At 36.8% G+C, this 26,633-nt stretch overlaps 1 protein-coding gene across 3 annotated transcripts in view; it reads left to right on the top strand.

Annotated features, from left to right (window-relative positions):
- The first annotated feature begins 5,189 nt into the window (after nucleotides 1-5,189).
- The window catches only part of DYNC1I2 (dynein cytoplasmic 1 intermediate chain 2), a 28,633-nt gene continuing 7,189 nt past the window's right edge, over nucleotides 5,190-26,633 (top strand). Inside the window, exons 1-9 of one of the 3 annotated variants that reach the window (XM_080347241.1) lie at nucleotides 5,190-5,514; nucleotides 7,129-7,246; nucleotides 9,171-9,285; nucleotides 11,646-11,736; nucleotides 16,133-16,192; nucleotides 17,398-17,513; nucleotides 25,630-25,719; nucleotides 25,980-26,142; nucleotides 26,235-26,334. In XM_080347241.1, the coding sequence (XP_080203367.1) occupies nucleotides 7,139-7,246; nucleotides 9,171-9,285; nucleotides 11,646-11,736; nucleotides 16,133-16,192; nucleotides 17,398-17,513; nucleotides 25,630-25,719; nucleotides 25,980-26,142; nucleotides 26,235-26,334 (843 nt within the window). In that variant the 5' untranslated portion in view covers nucleotides 5,190-5,514; nucleotides 7,129-7,138. Of the gene's footprint in view, nucleotides 5,515-7,128; nucleotides 7,311-9,170; nucleotides 9,286-11,645; nucleotides 11,737-16,132; nucleotides 16,193-17,397; nucleotides 17,514-25,629; nucleotides 25,720-25,979; nucleotides 26,143-26,234; nucleotides 26,335-26,633 lie in introns of those variants that run through there. The other 2 variants (XM_080347242.1, XM_080347243.1) reach the window with 2 other exon arrangements.

The raw sequence follows: 26,633 nt of genomic DNA, 5'->3' as shown, positions 1-26,633 counted from the left end.
AATATAGATGCACTAATGTAATTAAGGGCATTGATTGATGCACCATTCAAACCTAAACAGATGATTTCTGGTAAAAGTATTTTTTTTAAAACCAAACTTTTGCACAGATCAGACTACTTAACAGGAAAACCAAACCATTTGTCAGATAGATTGAATAACAGGAGATTAGAGTGGTCAATTTTTGTTCAAAGTAGAAAGATCCAATTTATCCTGATTAAAAAAAACAAACCAAACCAAATCACAGGTTAAGACAATGTGATGTGTTTGTCTAGAAAACCAATCTATAAATAAAACAAAGCAAATCTAGTTTGTTTGGAATATATAAAATGAAACTGTTAGTCCTAAACTAGAAAGTAGACGGGTTTAGCTATCCAAATCATGTTTACTGTATATTATATGTGGTTTGAATTTTAAATTTTTTTTTTCATAGGAAAGCACAAAAAAATTTTGCAGATTCTTAGTGACTGATTTTTTTAACATTTTTGAAATGCAACAAAAATCCAAATCAAACTCAAATACAGTTTAGCTACAACAGTCTTCACTGACAGCCAACCAGATTTTTAAAATAGGGGTTTTTTGCATAGAAACTGTAGCAAGATCCACAGGAAATCCCCCATTCCAAATGATATAAGGTTAAACACCACTGTTAGCACATTACCTCTGTGAACAAGGAGAATGAAGTTCTATCATACTCTGGTATAATAAATACTCAGCCAGAGAAGGACTACTTCCAGTTTAGACCAAGTCTCTTTAGATTTGTTTGGGACGAGGAACACCTCCCTGTTCTGTTGTCCCTTCTCACTGCATTTGCCCTGCTACTTGTGATATGTTCCAGCAGGGTACTTACTGTGAACCAGATGGCTGCAGGAATTGTCACAGGAGATTTACTGCACCATCTCCTTTCTGATGAGATGTTTTATAAATAGGGCCTAGGAGCTTGGGTTCTGTTAGTAATAAATACATTTCTGACTATCTACTGCCTTGCAACTTATGTTAAAAGCAAAGATTTGTTTAAGATTAAAAGTAGGAGATTTCTGATAAAACTTTTACATTAAAAATTGCTGTTTATGTGTTCAGACCTCCTACCAACACAGTAGCAAGTATTTTATTAAAGACTCCAAAAAAGGAACAAACTCTATCTTTACTTACATGGCTGACAGCAGTAAAATTACCCCATGGCACCAGTCTTAACTGAATAGAACTGAGTCTATGACTCAACTAATTCTCAAATGAATGTGAAAACATGAGAAGTTAACTGTTACAGTTAACAGTTACAAAAGAATAAATATTATTTTATGGTAATAACAGAAGAGTGGAAGCTAGGAATGCTAAATTCTAACCCTGTGGTCTTGTCAGTTAGTCTTTTTAGCTCTCTTGTTTAATTTGTAAATAATTATGAAGTACTCGATATGGGCAATTATTTAACATTTATAGAATGAGAATGAGTTAGTATGCCTTTGTTCATATTAATTCTAATCTAAAACATACCTTGAGATTATATAAGATACTCCTTTTGCTTACATACAGCAAAATAACTGAATTCCTAATTGAAAGTTTTAAAAAGCCCCTGAAAAAAAGTGAACACTTTCTCTCTCCTTATTTATCCTATTATCTTTTTTGGGCAACAATGCTAACATAATATATACGAAAGGAAATCTGTTGTCTTAACAAATATTCAAATGTATTCTCCCTTTGATGAATACACAAAACTTCCATAAATGTTAAAGGGAGATAGGTGCACAAACTGCGGGTAGAATACAGCCTAGCATACAACAGATCTGAAAATAGTTCCTTTTGGCTGATCTCTTGGCAGTTTTCATACTCTCTCTTATAACCATTAAACCTAGTGCAGGTTTTGGTGCATTACAGGTTCCCTTAAGAAGCTCTCATTATCTCCTCTCTTCTTAACCATATAATAGAAAAAAATGAGAGTACCATATACAGACCACATCGAAGAAGGAGAACTTGCCTTGAAATTTTTCGACTGGTAAAGCTATTTTCTATAATACTTAGTAGTGAATCACTCTTAAGTGCTGGACCATTCACTAGTGTATGTGTTTTGTGCCAAAGGTTACCAGATTGCAAAAGTGTTCCCATCTCAGAAAGGACTCATCATTCAACATCACCTCATTTTGGCACAACAGAAAAAAAAAATATGCCCATTTAACAGGAGTAGGAAAGGAGGGAGAAGGACAGACAGAAACCTGCATTAGCAATGCAGCAAATTTTCTAAGGGAAAAACAGACTGTTAAAAGATACTAGCAAAGTTATAGCTTTATATTATGGGATGAGATCTTGCTGATAATGTCAATTCCAAGAAGTCTGTAATACGGACTTTTCATTTTCCTGAAATATGAGAAAAAAAGAAAATTAAAATGGAGTCTTAATATAGAAAGGTAGGCCAGAGACTGCCTTTTCCCAGTCCTTCATACTGCTAGAGAGGACAGTGCAGCTGTGGCACTTCCTTGAGGAGGGAAGGAGGGAACCACCCTCTCCAGCATAGACCTTGGGCTCATGATCCAGAGCAAATTGCTGTTCTCCAGTAGCACAATGAGGTGACAAAACAAGGTGAGGGCCTGCTAGCCTTTGCTATCGAGCCTTCTTCTGATTCAGGCAGCACAAAGTCCGATCTTGAAGAGCAGAAGCTCTTCTAAATCAAATGATATCTTACTTTGTTTAGTCTGGATTCCTGCCCATCTGCAGTAAAGACCTGATTTATCTTTATAATTTCTCTATATGTCTTAAAATAACTCCTCAATAATACACAAATCCTGTTTACATGGGTATACAATTGCTGTTAAAGCTGATGTTCATGTCTTAACAAAGCCCTGTTCATCCTAGACCCAGTGCACAGGACTGATGTGTAAAATCGCCTACAAGCTGTTTTCCTGGTCCCACATACAAAGAAGGTCCAGCTCACAGTATAACTCCTCCACATTCTTAGAGACCATTATGAAATTGGGGTTTACTCTACCAAAAGATGCTGACACCAGGAAGCTGAGGCAAGAAGAAATACTCACTTGTAAACATCTACAACTAGTATGTTTTCTCTAACCTGTGCTCCCACCATATACCTCAAGAGCCTTCCAACCGACGAAAAATACATCAAATTATTTAAACTGCTATTACCTGTGAAATCAGTGAGTGCTAAAAAAAAAACCACAAATTTATTTGTATAGAGTTAGCGTTCTGTCACTGTTTGTGTCACTGCTAAACTGACCCAGATAGAACTACTTGAAATCTATAGCTATCATTTACAAAGGAAAAGGGGGATGTTAGTGCTGCAAAAATTAGCTATTGTAGTTTCTTGGTTCTAAATTGAAGGACTAATCTAAAAAATAACATGACCTTCAGCAGGCGTATGTAGGTTCAGGACCAAGAAATACACTTAAACATTGAAGATCAATTACCAAAAATCAATTGGCTAAATTGAATACAAATGTGAAATATCTGGCTCCTACATCCATAATTTTAAATGGGAATTTGAAAAATATTACTGGAAAGCTTCAAATACAAATTAATATTTTATGGCCAAGCAAAAAGCATATGTAAAATAAGAAATAAACCACACATTCCTGTTCCGAGGTACACACATTACACACTATTGTAAATGATATTAGAAAATTCAGGCAAATAAATTCTAAGATGACAGCTGTTGTTGGAAGTTCATTACTATCATCTTCATATTTCCATCTCGGAAGAAAAATGCAACCCCCTCTCTTGCACATCATACGATTTTCTTTGACAGTTTCACTTATCATTTCTCTGAAAGGTAACACCCACGCTCTTACAAAATGCTTTGGGGTTATACAATGATCAGAAGCCATCTAGACAACAGATGGTTTTTCTAATTTTTCTTAGGGTATAGTATGAACCCTGACTCACATGGAAGATTGCAGAGGAGTAAATAATCAACACTGACTTCTGCAGCAATTGAAGTTCTCCTGGGAGTTACCCATTGAAGTACCAACCAACCTGTTCAGTTTATGATACAGAAGAGGACGGCACCCTCACAGATCTTGACTGAAAATGCAATCTTTTTCCAGTACTTATCAACAGGAGTTCAGAAGGTATACTCACCAGGCAGAAATGTTTGCAGATCCAGTGATTTTAAATAATTTATTCCAATTTGTAATAGCAGAAAATCTCATCCTCTCTGGAGCCAATAGTTATTGCCGCTAAAAGCTTTATTTCATGATGCTGTGAATATGCTCCACTTGAACTAGTTTAGTTGTCCATATTAATAGTGCTTTGGTGAACAGTTTTTGGAAGAACAGCAGCCTGAGGAATCAAGCACTTCATTGACACAGTAGCCAGTAGTCTCAGCTCGGAAAAAAAGGCAGAAAAGTTTGATGTATGTTTCCACAGGATACAAATGGCAACATACTTGTTAATTTAGGGAACTGGGGAACAGCAAAGTCACTTATTACATTTGGTACTTGTATCAGCACACAGTGTAACTCCATTCCCCAGGGGCTCATCTGCTGCAGTTGGAGTTTGGCACAGCTTTACCCTCCCAGCGCCGCGGTCTGCTAATGCACGAGGCCTATCGATCGGCAGCTGAACCCTGCTTGCTGACATCCACTCAGAGCACATTCAATGTGGGTAACTTTGTCCCTGGCCTGACACTGACAGCAAATCAGGCTTTTATAGATTTTATCTTTAGGCCACTGAGGTGATTAAGGCTACCAGCCTGCCTCGCCTACGGTTAAAATCACACAGTTCAGTCAGTGTCCACCATCGGGCTGATGCGGCTACGGCGATGGCCAGCGCGGGTGTTCCCTCCCGGGAAGCCGAAGCGGGGCAGGGAGCGAAGGGCCCCCTCTCCTCATGGCCCCCGCGAGGTGCGAGGCGCGGCCAGGTCCCCGTGAGGCGACGCCGCGAGACACCGCCCCACTCCCTGTCCGCGCGCTCCCGCCGCGCGAGCCGCTCAACGGCCCCTTCCAGCTAATCACGGCGCAACGCGCATGCGCGCGGAGCCGCTCGCAGCCTGGCACGCGGCGGCGCTCGCTTCCCAGACCCCGCGGCCACTGGTCGCCGCCGATGTGCGGCCTCCGAAAAGACTACAGCTCCCATCATGCAACACGCGGCCGCGCCCCACTCACTCCGTTGGGCGCTGAGGACGAGGCCCACCTAGCGGGGCGCGTTGCATGCTGGGCATCGTTGTTCTCAACGCTGATTCACCGGCGCTGCACAGGCGGGGTTCGCTGTCAGGGCTCTGGAGGCATCCCGTCCCCCGCCGCTTCGCCCCCGTTCTCCGCGAGAATTCTCTTGAGACCGCTCCCCTTGGCGGCGCGAGCGAGTGTCTGAGCTCACTGCGCTCCCTTACGGGCCTCCGTGTCCTTCCGCAGTTCCTGGAAGTTCCTGCGCATCCCGCAACGCCTTCAGAGCTGGTTTGAGCCTCAGCGCCCGCCGTAGTCCGCTGCCTGTCAGCTGCCGGCGCCTTTGTGAAGCGGCGGAAGCGGCGCGCGGTGGCCGAGGGGCGGTTGGAGCAGCAGGAGTTCCCGCTGACAGGTGCGCGGGGTCCCGCGGCGACAGAGCCGCCCCCAGGGCCGCTGCTTCTCCCGGCTCCGCACCGCTGCCTTCGGGTGGGGACCCTCCTTCTTTCGGCCTCGCCCTGTCGAGTGAGGGGCGCGGCAGCAGGGTGGGACCGGGGGCAGCCCGCGCCGGGGCTCGGCCCTCAATAAGTGGGAGAGGGTACGGGCGGGCCCGGTGTTCGGTGGTGCCGCCTCCTCCCGGGCTGTAGGGTGCGGCAGGGTCTTGTCAGGGCGGGTGTGCGCTGCCCGGCTCCCGCCCCGGTAGGCCCGGGGGGATCGGGGTGGGGCGCGGGCTCCTGGCGCCAGCTGGTTCGTGTCGCTGTCACCTGCCGGCGGAGCGGGCGGGCTCGGGCTGCGCCGCCCTGCGCTCCCGGCTCGGTCTCAGGAAAGCGGATGGGGGCGGGAGTCCGTGCTGTGGTGGCAACGCGGCTTCCCAGAGCTGTTACAAAGCGACACGGGAATGCCACTTGAAAATGCTGACAATAGGGGGTTTATTTATTTGTGAGCACTTAAATGTTTGCAGACAACATGGTGGAACACATACATTTGTCCCAATATACATACTACTAAGTATGCTGGGGAAGATGTATGAGGCTTGTGTCATTTTGCATTCTTTTCTGTGCTTAGATGTGCTATGCAGACACTTGCAGGTATACTTAATTTAGGATTAGTTAATATTATATTACTAATGCTTAATCGGTATTTTTGTTATCAAGCTTAGCGTATTTATATATCTATTTTCTGTTGTAGAACCACTTCTGCACTTGCTTTACTGACTTGGATTTGCTTACAAACAGTAAAATTAAGCTTTTATTCACTCAGTCCATTCACAAAGTTTTTCATATCTGTGTTCTAAATATTTCTTAAGATCTGAAGTTATTTTTTCACCTTTTGTTTATTCCTGACCTTATTATCTGCATTTAATTAAGTTAATTAAGTAGCATAACTTTTTGTAGAATTTTTGGGGAAAATTGGTAACGGACATATTTTACAGTTGTTTTTTTTTTTGTCCATTGCATTTGTACTTACTTTTCCTTGCAATTTATAGTAATCCTACTAAATCTTTTAATAAATCTGGTTTTATGTCTATATTATTTAAATAAATATATTATTTTAATACAACTGTATATAGAGGGATATATGCTTACATATTGCTATTTAAATTGTTGAAGTGAAAAGTACAGGGTATTGTGTTGATAATGTTGTTGCTTTCAGTTTCGTAGTTGGCTCTGTAGCTGTATAGAATTATATGGCAAGATCAGATGGCCCCATCTTTGGGCCTTAACGTTTCTTTCAAAGCAGTTCCTTCAAACAGTGCCAGAACTACCTTAGGAATGGATGCTGCCACCACATCATAGTTCTGCCTGTTAAAAATCAGTTGCTTTAGTATTGAGAATGCATTAAATGAAAGAAATGTGGAAATAGGAATGTGATTTTTATTTTTTTTTAATATTTTAAGGCTTTTCAAAGTTTTGGTTGTAGTAAACTAGTATATTTCCTTTAATCATTGCGTGTTTAAAGGAAAGCTCCTATCTTAAAAAGACCAAAACAAAACCCCGAACTAAAAAGTGATATGATTTGTGTTGGTCAGTGTTTCAGCCATGTCTGACAAAAGTGAACTGAAGGCGGAGTTGGAGCGCAAGAAGCAACGATTAGCTCAAATCAGAGAGGAGAAGAAAAGAAAGGAGGAAGAAAGAAAGAAAAAAGAAGTAAGAAATAATTTTCTCTTTGAAATGTGACAGTTTGCATATGTAACGTGCCCAAAATTTGAAGGTATGTTCACTTAGTCATTTGCTACATGTTTTTCAGGGAGTGTTTGTTTAATGGTCGGTTGTTTATGCAAATATAGCATTTTTGTTTTCTCATAAAAACAAATACCTACTGTTTTCTCTAGATTTAACCATATGCTAAGTTAGATTTTGATTAAAAAAAAAAAACAACCCTACACATGCATAAAATTTGCATTTCTAAAGCTGCTTGTGTGCACAGGACATAATTAATCAACTGACTGTGACGTATTGCACAAAGGATCTGCCTAACGCATTGTGATGGTGTTAGTTAAATAACTCATTTCTGAAGTGCAGTTCCAAGGATGTCCGTAAGAGTTTTGTCAGTATTATTATTGTACAATGTGCTACATTTGTCTGCTCTTTGATCTTTAGCCTGAATTTCAAAGTTGGAACAACACTCAGGATGTATATGTTACTGTGTGTTAGACTTGGCTTGTTAACAGTCTTCTGGATTTCTCTCTGCTAACGTATGTGACAATCAGTGACATATTAATGTTTCTCCTGAATGCAGATTATACCTCATAGATGAAACTTTTCATGGAATGTTTTGGTTTTCTGTGGTACTTTTTCAAGACTTCTCTGTATTTTGGTGATTATCTTATATGTGTTATAAATTAGCATATGACTGAATACTGGGCAGCTGACAGCTACATTATTTGAACAAAGAGAAATAAATATGTCAAATTGTGTTCTGATGATCTTGTAACGATGTATGGCCTGTATCTGAGATTCCACATGTGATGCATTATCTTAATCAGTTGAATATCTGCTTTTTTAAAAGGAAATGTGCAGCAGATTAGAAGCATGATGTGTAGTCATGTCAGGAGCAACTAGACTTTAATAATGGCATAGGGGTAGAATAGCTTAGTCTAGATCTTGCTGCTTCCATTAAAGACTTATATAACCAATTTCAATTTACAAAAATATTCACTTGCCAATGACTGAGTTGTGAACACCTTTAACTATGAATTGTATTTCTGTAACTGAATGAGTAGCTAAGTGAGTGTGGAAAGATACAGAGTGTTGAGCATCTTGCACAACAGAGCTTACATTATTTCTGAATGGTGGGAATAGGGGTGTAATTTTTGTTTTGTTTTTTTTCTTGAAATCTAGTGGGTAATAATACAACTTAAAGAAAACTACTTAAAGGCCCTGTAAATTTGAAGTTACTGCTAAGTTTTTTAAGAATATTTTTTTGGTGAAACCCAAGGTCCAAAAGAAATCTGTCTCACTGAACAGCTTTGTCAATCTTTTTGTTTTAAAAAGAGCTTAAAATGCACACATAGACAATCACCACTTTTACATCTTACACATTTTTTCTTAATTGCTACATACTTTAACATGTGCTCTGTCTAGCCAAGTGTCCTAATGCTTTTTTGACCAAAGAGGGATGTCTCTTACTGTCATTCTAACCCTATAGTGTTTTCTTTGATATGATTATTAACTCTTCAAAATTGGAACAATATGACTGTGTCCTTAAAATACTTTTATTCACAGGTACATAATACTTTTTTACCCTCTAGTCTTTCACTTTCACAGTGGTTAGCATTAGTATAAAAAAAAAGGTATTCTTGATCTTACGGTCAGTTACTTTGGCAAACAAGAAGACATTTTTTGAATGTTATGTGTATCTTGTAAAGACAGTACCAAAGCTACAAGATTTTGTGATTCCTTTCTGGTTTTTACTTTAGTATTTCTGATGGTCCTTTCTATAAAGTCAAATATCTAATCTATGTGATACTAGGTGTCAGTAGCTTAAAGGATTCTATGAGATCTCAAACTAAATGAAAGAGTTTTTAATACCTGTTGAATGCTATAGCTTAATTATTGGATTATTTTTTAGACTGATCAGAAGAAAGAAGTTCTTCCTGTACAAGAAGAATCTGATCTTGAAAAGAAGAGAAGAGAAGCTGAAGCATTACTTCAGAGCATGGGGCTGACACCTGAGTCACCTGTTGGTAGGGATGTTAATATTCATTTGAGATAAAAGTTTGGGGTTGGTTGGTTGGTTTGTGGTGGTGTGTTTTTTCTGTTTGGTTGGGTTTTTTTGTTTGGCTTTTTTGTGTCGTTTTATTTGGGGGTACATCTTTTGGGGAGTTTTGTGGTGGTAGTGTTTTTTGTTTGTTTTTTGTTAGGATTGTATGGTTTATATAAATAACATGAAAATTCTCTGGCCACTATGTTTGGGGTATATATGTATGGTTTTTTACTGTTTTGTCCTGCATGATCTCTGTTATAAATGTCAAGTGATGTGCTTCATTACACATTATTAGTTCTATTTTGTAAAATATATGTTTTACACTTAGTGAATTATTTTGAGTATTTACTTAAAATAGACAAATATCATGTATTTGCTGTTCTTTGTTTTTTTTTTTTCCCTATTTTCCCTGCTCATTATTCTTCTATATTTTTTCTCTCTTTTTCATAACGCCAAATTTTAATTCTGATGATTTTGTACAGAGTTGGCTTATTTCTTTTCTGCATCTTTTACAACCTAATGGTGGATAGCTTGAGATTAGATTCTGTCATAGAAAACGTGTATTAAAAATGCTTAAAGGAATTACTGTCCTGTTAACTGCCAGAGGGAGGTAGCTCTCTTACAGAAGTATGCTTTTGGTATCTACCATCCTTGTTATATAAGAAGCCAGAAGTTAGTGAACGAAGTAAATTTCAAGAAGGTATTATAGTTGAACCCCCTGTTGGTGGAATTTTGTTTCATGTTTTCATGGCCTTTAGGTTTCACTGCACTAACGGGAGGACTTTATTGAAAATGTTGTGTCCCACACGAGGGCACTGTAGCATCAGACCTAAGCTTCTGGATTCTTTTGGCCATGCCTACTGCTAGATAGAGCTGACTGACTTGTGTACATGATAACAAGATATGCTTCTAATGTCACCTTTTTGATTAAGAAAGGGTGACATTAAAATGTCATAATTTCTGATAACGTACAACAATAATATAGGAATATTAAGGCCTACGAGCATTTCTGTTAGTGGAAATTATTCAGTAGATGGCAATGAGTTGAAAAATATATATTTATATATTCATATTTATATAAGTGTACCCATATTTAGTAGAAAGTCTAAGTGTGTGTATGAGTTTATGAAGTATAACTGTAGACTTTTACCTAAGTCTCTCCTGTAGAAGGGATGAATTTTTAATAAATTGAAGTATTCACTCTGGTTTTGTAAATTTAGGGTAGAATTTTTGTCAGCCAGAGTGATGTGTCTGATTTGGGATGGGATGGGACAGAAGCATTCTTCACAATTCACGATATACTTGTCATTTCAGCAAATTCTTTAGAAATGGTGCAAACCTAAATTTAGAATTCTCGCTTGCCTGACCCCTGATGGAGTGGATACCAATTTACATATATAACTTGTGTTCAGTTGATTAAAGGTCCTTTCTAAGGGTTGCTAAGGAGTGAATATGTTCTGTGAATGTTTTGCATATTGCTGAAACATGATACATGTAAAGACCTTCAATACACACCTTGATTCTTAAGCATAAAGTTAAGTTTCATTAAATAATGAGTTTCACTATTTAAAAATGAAAGTTGAAAGAAGTATCAAAATAGCTTTGTGTTTGTATCAGATTGCATGATATCATTCACTATTATGTGTCAGTTCCAAAAACATGTTGCTTTTGAAATGGTAATTGCAATCTTCATCTGAAAATTAACTGACTTGTAAGAAAAAGTTCCATTATAACGTTACTAGACTGTTTGTCAAATAAAAAGAAAGCATGAAAATCACCCAAAATCCAACACTAAAAACTGTTGTAGTGCGCAGGTTTTATGTTGATTTGATTCAAACTAGAATATGCTGTATGACGAAGCCACTTTTTTTTGGTCCATGCTTCAGTGATTATATATTTTGAAACAAGATCACCAGATATATACATTCAAAGTCTAATTTTTAAGGAAAAACTGTTGTCAAAGCTATATTAACAGCTATTTTCCTTTTATGTTTAAGCAACGTAATTTAGTGGAAGTTACCCTTTGAAAATTGATGCCATCATTTGTCAGAAGTTCAATTTAAAAATATATTTTCAATTCATTTTCTCTCAAATGTCTTTCCCTCCATGCCTTTTTGTATGCTCCAGATGCATAAATGCCAAACAATTGCATGAAAGTCCAGCATGAATTGTTAACATTGTCTTTTCCCCTCTCTTTCTACTGTTCATTTTCATTCATGTATTTTTTGTTTGCCATCACTTTTTTTTTTAATACTTCATGTTAAATTAATTTGAAAACATCCTAAGCTGTGCAACCTCTGCGAGTAGTAACAGCGGATACCTGTCTGTTTCACTATTTAGTCCCTCCTCCTACCTCTCCGTCTTCCAAATCTGTGAGTACGCCAAGTGAGGCTGGAAGCCAGGACTCTGGTGATGGCGCTGTTGGATCTAGGTATGTCATATTCCTTTGCTTAATACTCACATTCTGAATAATTAAGCTTTAGAAGAAATCAAGGTTAATTACTGGATTATAACATAGTAGTATGAGGCTACAGTGTTAGTGAAACTGTGAACAGTGACTGTTTTATAAAGAAGTACTTTACTTTAAAATTTGAAATGCAACTACTCTTCCAGATTTGAAATTTCCAGCATTAACCTGGAGTTGTTTAAACGTGCAAGTTTAAAGTAAAATGAATGTGAATGTCTTGTGGTAATGTTCTTGTAAGCATGATTGTCTCAGAACAATAGAAAACTGGCAAACTCCAACTTCTGGGGTCTTCTCAGCTTTTTCTAAGGGAGGCTGTATATGGATAGTTGGCTATTTCCTTTTTTCCTCTATTCTATCTAGTTTAGTTGGTCTAATAAAATATACTGTCTACAAACTTCACCTTTCTTCTGATTTTTTTTTTTTTTTTTTTCCTTCTCTCTTCCTACTCAGAACAGTATTTCTCATTATTTCACTTTACAGCCATCCCTTTAGTACAACTATGCCACTCACAATCTCTCTCATTTGGCCAAAACATAGCAAACAGCACCATCTTAGTACAATCTTAGTAAAGCCACAGCTTTTTTTTTTTTTTTTTCAGTTCCAGTACTTGCCACATCAATTTGACCTTTTTTTTGTGCATGACTGTTTGAGAAATGCTGCTCTAAAGAGAGTCAGATAAACATTTCTGTTAAACTAGGAATTTGAAGTGGTGATATATGCGTGATGAGGTTGGAAATACTACTTCCAAAGGTTATAGCTACTGTTTCCCATGCACAGTCTGCAAATAAGAGCACTATTTGCCTAATTAATTTTGGTAACTTATATTTTCTCAGCAAATTAAGTTCATGTACTTAATTTACTGAGTATGCATTGTGAATGAGGTTTAGTTTTAGTGCAGTAACTAAAGCAGTTATCATCAGTTACTCTTGTGCTCATATGAGTATTTGTGTTAGAGAGAGTGAATACTTATACCACTTTGAAACATCTTTTTAAAAGACTGCAGTAACATCTTGTATGTGTCTGGATTATGGATGCATAACAATATACAATCTTAATCTGAACATAGTCAGATTTTAGTGACCTGAATAAAGGTTACAATATGCCTATTTCTAAATAGCAACCATTAACCTAAAGCAGAGAGAATACATCATGCAGCAGATATGAACCCAGGCTTTTTTTTTTAACAGTGCTGAGCTGTGATCTTCTGCATGTCTTATTCAGTATGCAACTGAAGTTCACTTGTCATATTAATAAAGAACCAATATAATTGTTCCTTAACTGAGTAACAAGCAGATTTTCAATTATTTGAAATCAGTGATTATTGCTTATTAAATTGTAATTTTATATTTAAATTCACTGTCTAGAAGAAAAAACAAGAATTATTTGTTCATGACATTTAAAAAAATATTCATATGTAATTTAAATTCAGTATGAAACACTATCGGTAATTGAACACTGCGTTGTGTACTGGATTTATCTCCACCTGATAGGTGTACTGTACTCTCTGATTGTATGTTCTTTGGACGTAGTAACATACAGTTGTATGCATTGATTTTCTTGTGAAGCTTGAGAAAACTCATATCCTAAGCCTCTATAGCTTCACACATTTAAAACTAATTCTTTCTTGATGATTTCCTAGATATGAAAGCATAAAAAGATTGTGGTCTTGAAGGTGTAGAGGTATGAATATGTAGCTAAATTGAAGGTTGCATAGAATCACATTTAGTCTTGTTGCTTGTTCTCTGACCAGCAGATAACATTCTTCCCCTCCCCCGGAGAACAGATGTCTGTGTCCTGGTCTATTAGCACAAGTTTGTACAACGTTCCTAATGTACACATGCACATGAACCTGAAAGTTAATGGGAAAAGCTGAACTGTGTGATAACCCTTAGTGTTATACCTGGCATTTCACAGGTGACTTTTGTATCAATAGGAGGTGTGTTAGAAAGCCCAAGTTGTTCCACTATGCTTGATAATCTTAAAACAAACCCTTTCATATTAGTGTATTATTTCAGTTCCTATTTATTTTGGTCTGTTGCCATTTGTTCTCTAGTTGTGCTGCAACTATATTTTACAAAGATAATATCTTTTGTTAATTGGGTCTTTTCTATGATGCTGAACCTTGCCAGTGACTTGACTTTAGTAATTAGTAGAGCAGTGTTCAGACTGTGTTCCTGCTGTTACTTCCATCTGTTTTGCTTTATTTTCATCAGTAAAGAGTTTTGGTTCCCTGTTTGATACTGTTCTCTCTTTTCCTCAGTTAAGAGTACAAACTCAAGACTGCAAATTAATACAGTTGCTTACTTTTAGGTTAATTGGATACCTCATCGAATTAGTTCAAATGCAGAAAATATTTTTAGAGGTATAGGAAGCATTAGGAATATGCCTGGATACAGAGAAGTTGTGGAAGAATAGAAGTATGTGGAAGAATCAGAACTTCAGTTCACTGAAGCTTTAGATAAACAGATTTAACTTAAGGCATGACACATATATGGAAAGCAACAGGAACAGTATTTTACATCATTTTGATACACATTTAATAGGTGAACTTTATCTCAGAATGTTATCTTTATTTTAAAATAATATATATGAGATTTAACTGCATATCCTGTACTGCTTGTTGACGTGAACTACTTTAAAAGGCAGACTGTCCCTGGTACCACTAAGCAACTGTTGAAAGTCAAAAGAATGCTTTGAGAGCAGGAAAGTAACTTTAGGAAGGGCGAGGTCTTAAGCAGGGACAAAAATTAGAGACTTAAATTTGTAGCCTTTTCCCCAAGTTCCTCTCAAGTAGGATTGAAAAAGTTGAGAAAATGTTTGATAAGTATTGTGATAATGCAGCATTTGGATCTGTAGATAAGTCATCCTTTGCAGAGCCACATGAATGTTGGGGATGGTGGTTTGGTTTTGCCTTTTTTTTTTAAAAAAAAATGCATGCCTGAACAACACATGAACAATCTTCACCCTGAAGTCCCAGGCACCAAATTAAACTCCAAGCTTAAATCTATTTGGTCAAGAAAAATAGAAGAGTATAAGTATACTGAAAGTAGCTTATGGTAAAATGATGTGTCTTCTGATGCACAAAAGATAGGGAAATGTCTTAAAGATTTCAGTGTTAAGCTATTGCTGTGGATGCAACAGCAGTTATGTAGAGAGATGGGCTGAATATCAAGACTTTGTATTTGTAGTTCTTAATTAAACTATAATTAATTATTATTCTAATGTCTACTTAGTACAAGAACAAGTGTATGACACACCCATATTTGGGTGTTACAGGATTGTCTGTTCATTTTTGAGATCAAATTTACCTTTAAGAATTCTGCACCTGGTTTATAAGAACATTACCATATATGGGATGGAAATGGAAAATTACCTTTTATTGACTTACCATAGTAAAACATTACATAGTTTTTAATTTTTTAATTTATCACAAAACATAATTTAAAAAATGTATATATAATAACATCTAAGAACTTCAGAAAAAACATGTGTGTTCATCTGTTAATCTCTTAAAAGCTTGTTTTAAAATTCTGCCTAAACCTGATAGCAGGCAGTAGGCTAAAGGAAAATTCATGGAGAGGGGATGAAGGCTAAAAATGAAGGGAGCGGGAAGATTTATTTCCCCCTTCATATTTCTTCTGATACAAAAGTGACTTGAAATGGATTTATTCTGTTCATTATTCCACGTGACTTTGAAATGTGCTATTAATATAAAGCCCACTATTTCTAAGAGATTTACATATCTTAAATGGAGTTGGCTCCAAATCAGATGACACACACAAGCCCAAGGCAGTGCTTAACCCATAATTACTGCAATGTCACATCTGGGAAACTCTAGCAGTTCTCTATCCCAGTGGAAATGTGTTTTTGCCCCGCTACCAACAGGATTATGTGTTGACTCATTTCCTTTACCAGTATGACAGTTTCCTCCACGTATTTACTGCTCTGGGCAAGATTGCATTACGTTAACAAATCTGTCTTCATATGACATGAACAAATCCAAACAGATTTTAAAAGGGATTTTTAATGGTTCTTGTCAGTATTTTAGATATTTTTATTTGCCTCTCATAAAGGCTACATTTGTTTGCAGATCTTTAACTTTCAACCTTTAAAGTAACTTAATTCTTTCTAATAGCTCTGAATTCTGTGTTTGCTTTTTAACTTTTGTATTTACTGCATGTATTATTGCACTGAATGTTTGCTGAATTTCCCTTACCTGATGTTACATTGCTTTGTTTCTTGTGAACAATGAAATAACTATAAGCTTACTGTAACTCTAGCATTTCATAGTGTGTATTTGCTTCACTAATCTCTGGCCTTTTTTGCTAATGCTGCATGATTGTTCAACCTGGGGTGTCAGGACGCTGCATTGGGATACTGATCCATCAGTTCTTCAGCTCCACTCTGATTCCGATCTGGGGTATTGCATAGATTTCTTATATTCCCTCTTTTGTGTACTTATGGATAATAAGTATAAGAGCTTATTGTTTCTTTAAGACTTCAAGTTATTATTAGGAGACTGTTCTGAAACAGGAATTCACTGTCTCTAGACTTAGTGCAGTTTGCTTGCAGTGGAAAAAATTTATATTAATATATATAAGATGCTAATTTCTAATAGCAAAACTTATTCATGTTGTTCCTTGAGCTGTTGGCAAATGTAAACTTAAGTCAATTCTTTAAAATAAAGATCTTAGAATAACTGTATTTAAAAACAGTGACTCCAATCTTTTCTTATAAATATGTTTATAAAAGCTGTAGGTCATTATAAGTATTAACTAAAACCCATATTGTGTTAAAAGAATTATGATTCTGCCCACCCAGACCTTTCAAAAGGGTTTACTCTTTCTTTTGCTTTTATCTTAAGAAAGGGGTAGATAAAAAACTAAATTTGATACAGGTGAATTGTTGTTGGATCATTGCAGTATTCCTACAATACATACTGAAATTAGCTTTTATAGGAAGTTGCAATGTTTTGTGGTCTTTGGAAGTATATTATGCATTGTAGTTTGATACTGGGTATATCTGCATTTATGGGATCTCCCATAAGCTCAAGTTAGAACACTCAGAGATTTTTCAGTATCGTATTCTGGAGCAATGTATTATGGATCAATAATTTGTCAGCGTGTGAGTTTCAGATTAGACTTCCAATTCTGCATTCTAAATAGTATCTTAGAGGTAGACAAAAAAGGGCAGCAAAGTTAAAGGGACTAGAAAATGCTTTTTCCTTCAGAATCACTAAGCTGGTTTTTAAGCTTTAAATTCCTAGAACCATTGCTGTACAAACATGACTCGTGCGAGCAGATCTTTTCCACTGAAAACAGGGATGTCATCTATATAACAGTACCCAAGTCAACCACACAGAACAAAACTTTCAAATTGTATCCTATAGTTCGTATATATATTTGCACATATTTTTTGTTGCAGATATATAAATAGCTGCTGACTTTAAACAGTAATTAAAATATTATATTAGTCATAATCATGTGACTTCTTCACAGTTAAGTTTCTACTGGGTTTGACTAAGCAGTGCTGTGACATGATGGCTTGGGTATTATTCTAGGCAAAATGTGATGTAATTCATAAAGTTAAATATTTTTTTCTGATTTCTCTATTAATTTTATTTAGACGTGGACCTGTTAAACTTGGAATGGCTAAAATTACTCAAGTTGACTTTCCTCCTCGAGAAATTGTTACCTATACGAAGGAGACACAAACACCTGTTATGACTCAGCCAAAGGAAGGTGAATGGTTAACTTGTTATTACTGAAGTTATTTTTCTTTTTTTCTTAATATAATAATGATAACTGACTGAATTAGAACCAGCAGTTGTGATCTTGAAACTTAATAAGGTAGAATGAAGGTTGATCTGTGAGATAATTGATACAAATTTTATTATTAAATTCACATAGGTCTTGCTTAAGAGTGTTACTGTCATTTTGCATGTTGTTTAAAATTGCTCTTATTACTAACACATAGTATTTTCCCACTCCTAGTAAATGCTCAGATTAGACACCAAGTTGCTTAATTAGCTGACAACTGATAAATAAAAGTGGGATATATCTTGCATTTATGATATTGAAGAATCCACACACAACTTACTTGAAGGCTGTGTATCCTTACAACAAACCTAGCAACTAAATCCCCCAGCTTTTAAAGAATTTGGATTTTATACCTAGAGTTTATACACTGAGTTTTAAAAGAAGCAGCTAATTTCTCTATTACTCCATGCGGTTTCTGTTCTCAGCAATTGAACATATGCTTTCTTTCAGTCATGACTTGTTTCCTTTTCAGAAAAGGAGTTTTTCAGGAGAAAACATAGTTGGCTAAAAAATTCACTTTTCAATGTTGAAGCGTTGAGTTTAACTGCAAATGAAAATACTAATCTTGACCTAGTTTGTAGGTAGTTCCATAACGAAATATCTTTAGGTTTTTTTTCCTCCCTTGTGTCAAATTAATGGAATCTGAAGACTTAGTTCATAGTTTGTGCTTGAAGAGTTTTACTTCTGCTGCCTGCTGCCAGTGGAAAATGCCTGGGGTTGTATGATCTTAGTTTCACACTCAGTAGATAGAGTGTAGTTGAGGTTTAATGTAGTGGAGTTGGAAAGATGGGTCATCCGTATTTCTGCATTTACCAGAAAGCTCTCTCAATGCAGATGTCTCCTGATCCATTCCACCTTAAAAATAACACTGCTTTCTTGAGGGCCGTCAGCATTATTTTATATATGTGTACTTCACAAAAGTCACTTACGGATGCTTTTCACCATTTCAGTGTTGAGGATCTTTTTAAGATCTATCTTAAGATTGCCTAAATACATTCACAATTGAGCTCTACATTCAGAATTTATGATGACATCTGAAATGGGACATAAGTTTGAAAAAAATAAATCTTGCTGCCTCCAAAAAAAAGGAGTCACTAGGTGAGAGATTTTTATTATGGGAAGAAAACTTTGAGGCCTTTAAAACAATTGTCAGAAGAAATATGCTGAATTTTTAGAGTGCAATTATATACATTAGAATTAGATAGAATGGATCTCATTGATTCTCATTTCTTCTCACAATCTCAGTTCCTGTGTTTTTAATTTATTTATTTTAGAGGTTATACTGTAAACTAAAGATAATCTTACAAAGTACACTGGAAAGTTGAGCTTGCAACTGAGTTTACACATACAAGTAATCCTCAGTAGCTTCCTTGTACAGCAACAAGTTCTATGTCTGGTTAGATTCAGTGTTCACGTTTCCTTATAAAATAAAGTGAACTAGACCTTTCTTAGTTATCGTATCTTAAGATTTTTACAATGCTGTTGGAGCTGTGCTTTCGAACAAAGGAAAATAGAGGGAATTTTATTAGATACGCTGTGCAGTCCTTCTGCAGGTTTAGGTCCACTTGTGCTGTAGGCTGAATTGTGCTAACGCTGATATGGGTGGGGGAAACAAAAAAGCCCCACACACCGTACACCAAAAAACTAAAAAGAAATCTTTGTTCTATTTCTGTGTGCCACAATGGTTATGTAGTTATATTGTAAGCTGAATTAGGAAACATTTAAACTACAACCAATCTGTCTGGTGGGACAGGTAGAAAGTAGGAGTAAACTTGTTTTAAACTAAAACAGTTCCTAATTGTCATAGAAATATTTGTGGCAACACAAACAAAATGATAGTTACACGCTGGAGATTTCATGTCCTCAACTTAAAGTTGGCCTTTAGGGATGCCTTATTTTGATTCCGTGTTAACAAACAGTTACATTTAAATAATGAGTACATTTCACCTGAACGGTTCTGGATTTAAAATGTGAAGGTCACTTATCTCAGAAATTGATAAAAAAGACTCCATTTGGAAGTTGAGAAATACAAAACAGGAAAACTCTGTAGTCAGAGAAGGTAGACTAAGTTCATATGTTAATGATTCTGTATAGTTCAGATGTTGCACCATCCTAGACAATATTAAAATGTTAAGTAACTCCCTTCCACTGTCTTGCAGATAAGAGGCTTCTCTGTTTTTAGCCAGTGGGTCTCCATTTGTAATGAAAGAAGAATCAGTTTGCATGGAGCCCTAGAAGGCAGAGCTAGGAGGTAGCCTCAGTGCTTGTGGCACTGTAGCCTCTTTATGCTAAGACTCCTTTTGACTGCTGGAATGACGACTTTTCCACATTTCTTCACCGCCACCACTTTGAAGTGTTGTCTCCAAAGCAGTAGATAGCCTTGTCTTTCTCTTACACAATGCCCAGCTCTTAATTTTGAAATGTGACAGCTTCCTGAGGCAGGGGAGGCATTTAGTGTGCTAACAGTTCTCATAACTTCCATTATTTTATTGCAGTACTAGTATGTTTATTTATTATGACCTCAAAGTATTTGAGAAACTGCCTGTCTTAGGAAGGTTGATTCTTTTTATAATACTGTAAAACAATAAAATCGAGATCTCTCCTTGAAGTCGGTTTCACTCTGTGATTAGAGATGGAGTCATCTTCAGAGCATGAACTATTTTGCCACAGAAGTCGTTCACTGTATTCTGAACAGTATGGATTATTAAATTTTCCCATTAGTTGAAGTTAGTAAACATGTTTCACAGTTCTTATAGGAAGATGCCCACATCCAAAGTAGACTTAGAAGATAAATCTGCAATACTAGATATATGGTCTTTTTGTATGATGGGTGCAACCCACAGCTGCTCTTTCCTCAAGGTCCCATGTATACTAGTGAGTGAATAAGGATATAGAAGAAGGAAAAAGGAAAAAATGTTGTCGGGATGGTGGTCTTGGTGCTCTCAAGCTTCTTAACTTCTTCCTTTTAATGAAAATACTGACACATGTATGTCTTTAGCACTTTTTTTTTCCTCCCCCACACTCCCCAGCCCCCTGGAATTTTCAATAGTCATAGTCTTATAACTTCTTTATTATGTAAAAGAAATTAAATCAGGAAATGGTTTATTTTTCTGAGGAATATATCAGAGAAAATACTTTTTTTTCCTCTTGTTCTCTTGGCATGTCCTGTTGTTGTTTTGGGGGGGTTTATCCTTCTGTGATACAGTAAAGATGGCCATATTTTTGTTTAGGGACCAAACAGATTTATTTTGGCTTGATAAGTGTTGTGCATACTCAATGCTGTTCTTCCTTATTTCATAACTAATAAGCCTAGGCATCTACACCTCTACACCAGTACTACACTTCAATAACTTCTGTCACAATCACAACATGAACATCCTGAGTTCAGGTTGCTCCATTCCCCAGTGTCCTTATTCTGCTGTCCCCTTCTCTACTCTCTGAGTCCATTTCTCACCTCCTGTGATGCTGTGTATAACACTGCTGCCTGTTTCCCTCATTGTCCAATTTCGGTGACATGCTTTTTAGTTGATGTGGTCAAGTGGTTATTAGGACTGTTATTTAGCTTCTATTTGGCATGCTGTATCAGGAAGCAGATTTTCAGATCTCCTCTCTGAAAATACATTTGAAATTGTGTTCCCTTCATACACTCATTTCTTTCTAGCAGGCAGTAGAACCAGTTTCAGCAACAGAGATACAATTCAGATGTGAACTCTGGCATATGCCTTAATGTTCTGCAGGCTCCATGTTGGCTACCACACAGAGCACTGTAATCATTGGTGCTCAGTTGTTTTTCTTATCTGTATTTCTTGCTACACTGCACTGTTTTATAATATTTCTTTCTTTGATTTGCTAACTCATTCTTCAAATTTGCATAGAATGAAGTTAGTCATCAGTATACCCAATAAAGATGTTTTATGAGTCCTCACAGTAGTTAATCCACAGAAAGATAGGCATATAGCGGGATATGATTCTGCTCAGCTGTCACAGTTACAGCTTTTCTGGGGCTAACGGGATACTTGTTATTTAGTGCTGCTGTACAGTATTGTGCATGTGCAATCACAACCAACTGCAGACAGTGTTACTGTATTAGCTCTGTTCTTTGGTGAAATATTGTCTGGTGAAATCTCAAAAGACACACAATGAAAATATTAAGCATTTTTGTCCTTTTAAATCTGACCTAAGCAAAATAATAACAATTTGGTGTATAGGATTGGCTTTTTGGATGCTGTTACAGTGAATGAAGCATTTCTACATTTTAATATTCAAAAAAAAAAGAAATAATGGACCTTTATATATTCATGTATTATCCTGTACATGCTTTAAATGTACAGTGAAATATAGATGGGAAAACTTGATATGAAGACATTCAGCTTAACAAAAGCCACCCATTTCACAGATGATTTAACTTTGATTAACCTGCTCTGCAGCAACAGATTACTCAGACAACTGGAACTTCACTCAATAGTGTTATTGCAGGGTGCAGCCTAATTTACAGCACTGCTTTTCTTTCTGTCTTGCCAAAATACATCACAATTTCAGTGTTAACTCAAAATAAAAATTCAGTGGTTCATTAAACCTGTTTTTAGCATTCATTAACGAGGAAATTTGTCACTATTAAAGTAGCTGCTCTTTTTGTGCAATCTTTACTGCTCAGTTTATAAACTTAGATCCCCTGTTCTCCTGTCAGAAATAACATGGAGTTAATCCCTTAGCATACTATAATAAATATTTATCAATATGTTGATGTGACAGAGTCCCATTTCTTGTCTTCGTGGCACTATGACTTCTCTAAGTCTTAGCAGGCTATTTTAAATGCAAAATTGTGTTTGGTATACTGACTATTGAAGTGGCATAAAATGCCAGTAGGTACAGTCAATAGTGAATAAGGAGGACGAAATTAGACAGTGCCTTTAAGGTTTCCAAATTTATGTAGCTGACTTGAAATAAATGCAGTACACCACTGTATCATGGGTTCTTCACCTACTAGATGTGGAACTTTTTCAGAAATAGGAAGTCCAATCTTTCAGTGTTTGCTGGGTATAATATATTATTGTTATGCCAGTTCCTTGCCAATACCAGCACCTGGCTTGTTATTAAATGAATTCAAGATAAAGGAGAGACAGGAGAAGTAACTAAAACAAGAAATTCTTCTATCTTTTGTTGTTCAACAGCTTCACGCTGCCTTTTTAGGTTGTAAACTTCTGTGAGAAAGCATCCTAGTTTCAGATAAGAAAGCATCCTAGTTTTGGATAATGAGGTTAAGAACTTGCGTATGTGAGGTTTTTTTTGGGTGGTGGTGGTAGGGTTTATTTTTCTTTTTTTCTCCAGATCCCTTAATGAGAAAGTTTGTATATGACTTTTTTTTTTTAGAGAGAAGATTTTAGATTTATGTAGTTACAGATAAATCACAGTGAGATGACATGTTCAATTTCAACTCTGATATTTTGAGAATATTAAAATAAGTGCTGTATCCTGCATTTAAATGGAGTAATATCAGCTAGCTGTATGCACTGAAAGTACTATGAAGGAATTTAGATCTCTGTATAATATATGCCATTTATGTTTCAAACATTAAAAGGCAGGAGCAATCAACTATATGATCTTTTGAATAAAATATGTAGATTAGAAGGTCACTTAGCACTAAGGGGTTGACCATCTGCATTTGACAAGAATCTGACTCCTGTCACTGAAAATGGTACTTAGAATCAGTGTAGTATGACTAATGGGGGGGTTGGGCTGAAATTTCTAATTTGGAACTTTCAAAGCTGGAATAATGTATGGGAGGTGACCCAAAACCAAATTTCAAAATTTGAAGGCATCATTTAAATCTGCAAAATTGATTGGCAGAGCAAACAAGAGGGAGATGTTTGTCTGGGCGGCTCTAATGTGAATATTTGGTCCTGTATGTGTTGTTCTCAAAATCATGTGTGTTAACTCCTATTACATTTTTTAATTAATCGGTGTTCACACCTATAGTGGTTTGACATTAAGAATACCATTCTTTAGAATTGCTGCAAGTTACACAGTTTTCAGATTACTAGTCCGCTGTACGAGCGAATCCATCTAAAAAGGAGCAGTATCTCTCTGTTTCTCTGTGTGATTATTTTGCCCAAAAAAGCTTTCATTTTTTTTAAGTAGCACAAAAGCTGTAATTGGCATGCTTTGTAAGGAAGTGTCAATGTGCAAGAGAGTGGAGATCACTAAGAATTCTTTTACGCGTTCTTTCCCCTTTGCACCACCGCCTCCTCAGCAGGGTCACTGAGATCACTAGCTTTTCTTGAAATGGCCATTTTCACTGGCAGGTGCATTATACCCTGTATTTTCAGATTGTTTTTCCATTCTGAATGTTTGGCAGGTTGATTGCTCTGGCTGCATTGACGGAGAAAGGGCTGACAAATGCGGTTGGGCTGGCTGAAAAGACAGTGATTACTGTTTTCCTTTGTGGCTGATTGAGGCCCTTGAAAGGAAAGATTTTAACCTTCACCATTTGGTTCAAAAGTATGAGCATATATTGAAATCATTCATGCCATTTATCCCAGTTCTGTAAACTTGTCAGAACGTAAAAATCGCTCAATTTCAAGTAATGTACGATTGGCATACGTCATTATCATTTTGATTAAGTTGGAGTTTGTATTATTGTGTGCATTATATAGTGTCATTTAAAGCTTTCTTTCCTGCAGGTACAGTTATATTTTTATTGCCTATACTATGGAGTTAGAAAGATTCAGACCTCTTTAAACCTATCACTATGTGTGTGGTTTGGCAGCTGGTATGGCCTACAAGCTGTATTTTGTTTGCAGGGTAAAGGCTTGTCTGCAGACCTCCTGGAGTGCTGGTAATTGCACAGGCTTGCCATTGGGGAAAGACATGATTGGAAGCAGTCAGGCAGAAAAATGTTGTGCCATCCCATTGCCACCTCGCAGCAGAGAGACAATCCCAGCAGTGCCATCTGGTTGTTGCTATCTAGTCAGCTGGCCGGGCTGCTGGGACCATGGCTTGGCAGCTGGTTCCCATCCCTTGACCACCCTCTTTTTTTCTTCCTCCTTTTTTGTGTGCGTGCATGTGGCTCCTTTTTTTTTGTTTTGTTAGATAACTTTGCACTTGGGTCCGGGAGATGGCTGCAACAAACAAGCCTGGTTCCTGTTGAATACTGTCTCATTACTCGTGATGAGGCGTGCAGCAGACGACGCCTGCTGCCGTTCCCCTATAAACAGATGACATAGCTGTTTAACCAATAAAAATAGTCTTTTCAGAAGCTGATTCTAGAAAATGGGTGAAGAAAAGCCAGGAAATGCATATTCTGCAAAACTAAGTAATTTAAAGTTATTTTCTGGTTTACAGTATTCAAAGAATAAAATGTAGAAATGCAGAAAGTGCCGTAAACCTTGTCAGTATTCCTGAACATTAACATTTTCTGTTATTCATTGCAATTAGGGAAAACACATTTTACTGTAAAGTTCTCATTGCCAAACATGATACAGATGATGAGACTTGCATTTAGAATGACAGAAAAAATGTAATCTCTCTGCTATTATCTTTAGCAAAATTTGCCTCTCAGAATAGCAACCTGAAAGCTAATGTAAGCCATCTTCATGCCATGCGAAGACCCATTAGACTCTGATGGTTTCAGATCACAAGTAAGCAGCTGTTCCGTAGACTATTTTAGACATTTGATTTTTCTTTATGCTGCAGCATTAATGTGTCAGTATGTTACACAGAACACGCATCCACCACATGGTTTTGTGCGGAATCATAAATGCTTGTAAGAGAGATTTCCACTTTGGATTCTTCACAATTTCTTATGTGTCTTATTTCAGTTTACACAACTACATAATTTAGTGCAACTAAAATCCAGGTGTAGACAGTGTTCTAATGATCTATTGGTTTGAGATAATGTAATCCTGGGGACTGCACTTTATAACTACAACCATTTTAAGCTAAATGATACCATTTTAAATCAGCTTATTTGTGATTTATATTGAATGTTACTGTTCCTCTTTAAAAACATTGACAGACTCACCATAATGTTTCTCCTTAGATGAGGAAGATGAAGATGATGTGGTTGCACCAAAACCATTAGTTGAACCTGAGGAAGAAAAAACGTTAAAAAAAGAGGAGGAGGAGGAAGGTACAGTTCACTTCAAGGCATTCTGAATGTGATGTAAAGGAAGGCATTGATAAATTTTAAACTTATTTTCTTTCCATTAACTTGAAATTATTTTGATTTACATTTTAACAATCAACTAGCAAAATATAAAATGGAAAAATGTGTTTAAAATCTATGAATGTTGGGAAATTTTCAGCATCATGATAAATACTCTTTTTCTTTCTTGGAAAGACCTGATGAAAGTATGCAGTCCAGAGAATGTGCATATAATTCTTTTCCAGCTGCCCCTCATGAACTTACAGAAGAGGAAAAACAACAAATTTTGCATTCCGAAGAATTTTTAAGTTTCTTTGACCACTCCACAAGGATTGTCGAAAGAGCCCTTTCTGAGCAAATCAACATTTTCTTTGACTACAGCGGAAGAGACCTAGAAGACAAGGAAGGGTAATGTGAATGTTGAATACTTTACTGTGAGTGTGCAATATTGGTAACTGAAAAAGTGATCCAAGGCTAATATCTTCTAATTACCTTAACAGGGAGATTCAAGCAGGAGCAAAGCTCTCCTTGAACAGGCAGTTTTTTGATGAACGTTGGTCGAAGCATCGTGTCGTCAGTTGTTTGGACTGGTCATCTCAGGTAAAAAGCAGTGCTTACATGAAACAGTTATCTTTGTAAATTCTTCTACTTCTATGAACTTGACCCTTCTATAAGTACAATTGATAGGGGCTCTATTTCTAAATGTGTTCCTTACATGTTCCATAGTTTGCAAAAAACAGAGCTGTTAATCTTTTGTGAAAAATAGCAAAAGGTTTGTATTATGAAGAAAGTCATTGACCTAGTTGTTTCTGTTTTATGGACTACTTTGTAAGAGGTTAACTGTAGCTTCACTAAAAAAAGCTCACTTAAAAATAACATTTTTTACATTTGAAAGCAAG

The sequence above is a fragment of the Nesoenas mayeri genome, assembly GCF_963082525.1.
Source record: "Nesoenas mayeri genome assembly, chromosome: 6".
Classification (NCBI taxonomy): domain Eukaryota; kingdom Metazoa; phylum Chordata; class Aves; order Columbiformes; family Columbidae; genus Nesoenas; species Nesoenas mayeri.
Note: the sequence above shows the minus strand (reverse complement) of the source record. Positions and strands in the feature narration are given on the sequence as shown.